Genomic DNA, 4,977 nt, shown 5'->3' with positions numbered 1-4,977 from the left:
AAAAAAAAAAAAAAAAAAAAAAAAAAAAAAAAAAAAAAAACTCATTAGAATTATAGAAGTTGTAAATTACATGCCTTGGATGCTATAATACAATTAGCTATACATTCACACTATGAGAATTGCTGACTATCACAGAATTGCTTGAAAAAATGCTTCATTAAAAAACATATTTGTAATAATTAAACGTAACTAAATCAAAATAGATTGAATGTTCTTATACGTTCGATTACACAACCTGTATAGAATTTTATTAAAATCATTGTAAATCAATCTGTCTCAAACTTATATAAGGACTAACCAAAAAGCTCTTAGATGTGAAGCTTATAAAGGGTTGTCGGATGCATTAACGAGAGGAGAAATTGACCCTGCTACGCAAGGAAAGCGTATTATTTTGCCTTCAAGTTTTACTGGCGGTCCTAGGTATATGATACAAAACTACCAAGATGCAATGGCTATATGCCGTTGGATAGGATACCCAAATATTTTTCTTATATTCACATGCAACCCGAAATGGCCAGAGATACAGCGATACCTTTGCCCACGAAGTTTAAGACCTGAAGATAGACCTGACATTGTTTGTAGGGTCTTCAAATTGAAATTAGATGCTTTAGTTAAAGAGTTGCGAGAAGGAACTATATTCGGCCCAGTCAGAGCTGGTACTAATAGTATAGACTAGGCGTGTTATTAACATTTTAGTTCATTTTGCTATTTGCTTATTTTTGTTATAAATGGCTTCATTAAAAATTAGATTATTTTGGCTTTTTGCAGTTATATACACGATTGAATTTCAAAAGCGTGGTCTTCCACATGCACATATCTTGCTATTTTTAGCCAACATTGAACGAAGTAACCCCATCCAATTCATGGATACCGTTATTTCAGCAGAGATTCCAAACAAAACGGTTGATCAACAATACTTTAACGCAGTGGAAGAATTCATGTTGCATGGACCATGTGGACATGTTAGGAGGCAGTCACCTTGCATGGTTAATGGGAAGTGTTCGAAGCACTTCCCAAAGAAATTTAGTGATTCTTCAAGTTTTGATCCAGATGGGTATCCAATCTATAGGCGTCGTGATGATGGCATGACAATTAACAAAAATGGAATTCACTTGGATAATAGATATGTGATACCACATAATAGGGACTTACTTCTGAAATATAGGGCACACTTAAATGTTGAGTGGTGTAATCAATCAAGATCTATCAAATATTTATTCAAGTATGTGAATAAAGGGAATGACCGAGTAACAGCCGAATTTTATAAAAGTACGATTGACAATTGTGGTAAGGAAGTTATAGATGAGATAAATATGTACTATGATTGTCGATACGTATCTTCATGTGAGGCTACATGGCGACTCTTTAGCTTTGATGTGCAATTTAGAACACCTGCAGTTGAGAGATTAAGTTTTCATTTACCAGATTGTGAATCAATTGTTTTTGTCGACGATGATGCTGTTGAAGATGTAATCCGTAGGCATACTATTGGCCAAAGTATGTTCAATGGATGGTTTGAAGCTAACAAAAAATATGTTGAAGCAAGGTTGTTAACATACATTGAGATGCCCAATAAGTTTGTTTGGAAAAAGGACATACGGGAGTGGCACCCAAGGAAAGAAGGATTTTCAATTGGTCGTATCTTTTACGTCCCACCGGGCACTGGCGAATTATATTATTTGAGATGTCTTCTTAATATAGTTCGTGGACCTACGAGTTTTAAAGACACCCGCTCATTTAATGGGATAGAGTATATCACTTTTAGGGATGCATGTTATGCACGAGGATTGTTAGATGATGACAAAGGATACATTGATGCCATAAAGGAGGCCAGCCAATGGTCATCTGCGCATCACATGAGAAAGCTTTTTGTGACATTGCTGATGTTTAATTCCTTGAATAGACCTGAAAATGTGTGGAATGAGGTGTGGGTGTACCTTTCTGAAGACGCGCAGTTCACTACCCGTCGAGTACTTTTTCAACCAGGTACTATTAACATATTAATAGTTTCTTACGTTATTTTTGTATATATTCATTTCGGAATTAAAGGCAATTTTTATTAAACAATTGTTCTCTTATCTGTTGGAATATAGATCTTATATTGACAGATGATGCGAAGAAAAATTTTGGTCTTCTTGAGATTGAAAAGTTGTTGCAAATACATAACAAGTCTCTAAAGGACTTTCCGCCGATGCCAATTCCTGTTTTAGATAATTCGCAATTAACTGTTAACCGTTTGTTGTTTGAGGAGTTATCTTATAATCGGGAAGAACTTACAAATGAGGCATATAACTTGACAATGAAATTTACTGATGAACAAAGGCCTGTTTATGAAACAATAATTGGTGATGTTGCATCAAATGCTGGTGGTTTGTTTTTTGTCTATGGTTACGGTGGAACTGGTAAAACATTTTTATGGAGAGCTTTATCTGCTACCTTGCGGTCTAAGGGTGATATAGTTCTAAACGTTGCATCAAGCGGTATAGCTTCCCTACTTCTTCCAGGCGGTAGGACTGCGCACTCAAGGTTTGCAATACGGATAAATATTAACGAGGACTCCACGTGCAATATAACTCCAGGTAGCAATCTTGTAGAGTTAATTGTTAGAGCAAAGCTAATAATTTGGGATGAAGCCCCCATGACGCACAAATATTGTTTTGAAGCATTGGACAGGACAATGAGAGATTTGTTACGATTTTCAAACCACACCAGTGCCTTAAATACTTTCGGTGGTAAGACTGTTGTTTTAGGGGGGGATTTTAGGCAAATTTTACCAGTTGTCCCAAAAGGTACAAGGCAGGACATTGTTGGCGCATCTATAAATTCGTCTTACCTTTGGAACAGTTGTAGAGTTTTAAGGTTGACAAAGAATTTAAGGTTGAGTAATATGGAACATGGTATTGAACAACAAGAAGTTGAGCAGTTTGCAAAATGGATAGCTTCAATTGGCGATGGGACTGTTGGGTGTTCGAATGAAGATTGTCCAGAAATTGATATCCCACAAAATTTATTGTTGCAGACAGTTGGTGATCCGATTGCCACAATTGTAAGCAATACGTTTCCGATGTTTAATAGTGGGGATCATGACACCAGTTTCCTTGAGAATCGTGCAATCTTAGCTCCTACACTTGATGATGTCAATTCAATTAACGACTACATGAGTGACATGCATTTGGCGGAAAGTAAGACATACCATAGTTGCGATTCTATTTGCCGTACTAAAACGAGCAATGGGATTCTAGCAGACGTTCACACACCAGAATTCTTGAATGGATTGCGCGCATCTGGTATTCCTAATCATGCATTGAGGTTAAAAATTGGGTTACCTGTGATGTTGTTGAAAAATATAGATCACTCACTTGGTTTATGCAATGGTACTAGGTTAGTGGTGACCAAATTATCAGAACATGTTGTGGAGGGAAAAATAATGTCAGGTAATCATGCTGGGACTAAAGTGTTAATACCAAGGTTGAATATGACTCTTTCAGATCCAAGATTGCCATTCAAGTTCGATCGAAGACAATTCCCTTTGACGCTTTCTTATGCAATGACCATTAATAAAAGTCAAGGACAAACACTATCTTATGTAGGGTTGTTACTTAAAAAACCAGTATTTGTTCATGGTCAATTGTATGTTGTTATATCAAGAGTTAGTAGTCCACAAGGTCTCAAAATTTTGATTTGTAATGAACTAGAAGAGACAAGAGCTACCACCACTAATGTTGTTTATAAAGAAGTTTTCAATAATGTATAAGAATCAATGTCTTTTTTTAGTTTATTATATTTAAAATAAAATTATATTTTACTTCGTACACATTTCTTCCAATTTTATACATACTTATATTTGAAATTCATTTCAAAACAATCTTTAATTATATGTCAAACTTTCATTTTGATTTTTAAAATATTTTTCAATATTAATATGACTTAAATTTTTTAATGTATTGTCCGTGCATCGCACGGGTAAATACTAGTTGAATATAATAACAACAAGAACAAACACTTAATAAATAGTAAGAACCAACACTTGTGAATATTATAGCAAATTAGCAATTCATAAGCAAGGTAACATACTAGTCCCAATTAGGGATAGATGAAGCAGATTATTAGTACTGATTATGATACGACCCAATTGTAGAGTCTAATGATTTTTCTTAACATTGCAAAAAACTTCAATAATATGTTACCAATGATTTCAATCTACCAAACTGTTATTATTAAACTTTGTTTTTAGACAAGTTTATCAGAAGTCATCTTATGCATAAAAACTACAAATGTATGAACTAATCTCAGGAGTGGTGTTAGATAAAGCCAGATTCTGTGAGAAAAAGGCTATTAACCAATCATTCAATCTTATGCATGTTGAGGGAATTGCAGAAAATACAGTCCCGAGCAGCAGCCCTCAAGGTCGCAAACTACTACTAGCGTAACTATACCACTGCTAGACTAGAAGACATACCTATCACTGTCGGTCGGTCGGTTGCCGCCTCGACGGAAGTTTTATTCGCTGCCGCGCGTCGCCGGTGGAAGTGTCAAAGGAGTTGCCGCAAATCGCAGAGGCCACTCCTACTGGAGTCTGGAAACCCCGAGAATGTTTCTTTTCTTTGTTGGAGCCTGGAGGGCGCTAACTGGGCTGTCATCATTTGGGCCCAACAATGATAAACTGAGCCCAGTTTCTTAGGCTTATAACTTTATAAGCTTATTGATCATTTTGAACTAACTTTATAAATTCTGTTATGAAATATTAATAATAACTATGATATTCTGAAGAAACTAAACGAAGAATCTAGAGATGAAGAACACTGAAATAGAGTAGAAGAAGGAAGCAATTCATATTGATATTTATGTACAATTATTGTACATAATTGTGGTAGCCTAGTTGGATTTGCTAGATCCCTGGATGCTCAGTTGTCCTCTAAGGTCATGGGATCGAATCTTGCAGCTTTTGTCTCCATTCAGGACTAGCTTCATCTAGCT

At 35.7% G+C, this 4,977-nt stretch overlaps 1 protein-coding gene across 1 annotated transcript in view; it reads left to right on the top strand.

Moving 5' to 3' along the window:
• The window catches only part of LOC116001065, a 5,619-nt gene extending 1,189 nt beyond the window's left edge, over positions 1 to 4,430 (top strand). Inside the window, exons 3-5 of the mRNA XM_031240967.1 lie at positions 769 to 1,986; positions 2,094 to 3,434; positions 4,294 to 4,430. Coding sequence (XP_031096827.1) covers positions 769 to 1,986; positions 2,094 to 3,434; positions 4,294 to 4,430 — 2,696 coding nt within the window. The remainder of the gene's footprint in view (positions 1 to 768; positions 1,987 to 2,093; positions 3,435 to 4,293) is intronic.
• The last annotated feature ends 547 nt before the right edge of the window (positions 4,431 to 4,977 follow it).

Source organism: Ipomoea triloba, chromosome 13 (assembly GCF_003576645.1).
Source record: "Ipomoea triloba cultivar NCNSP0323 chromosome 13, ASM357664v1".
In the NCBI taxonomy this organism is placed as follows: Eukaryota; Viridiplantae; Streptophyta; class Magnoliopsida; order Solanales; family Convolvulaceae; genus Ipomoea; species Ipomoea triloba.
Note: the sequence above shows the minus strand (reverse complement) of the source record. Positions and strands in the feature narration are given on the sequence as shown.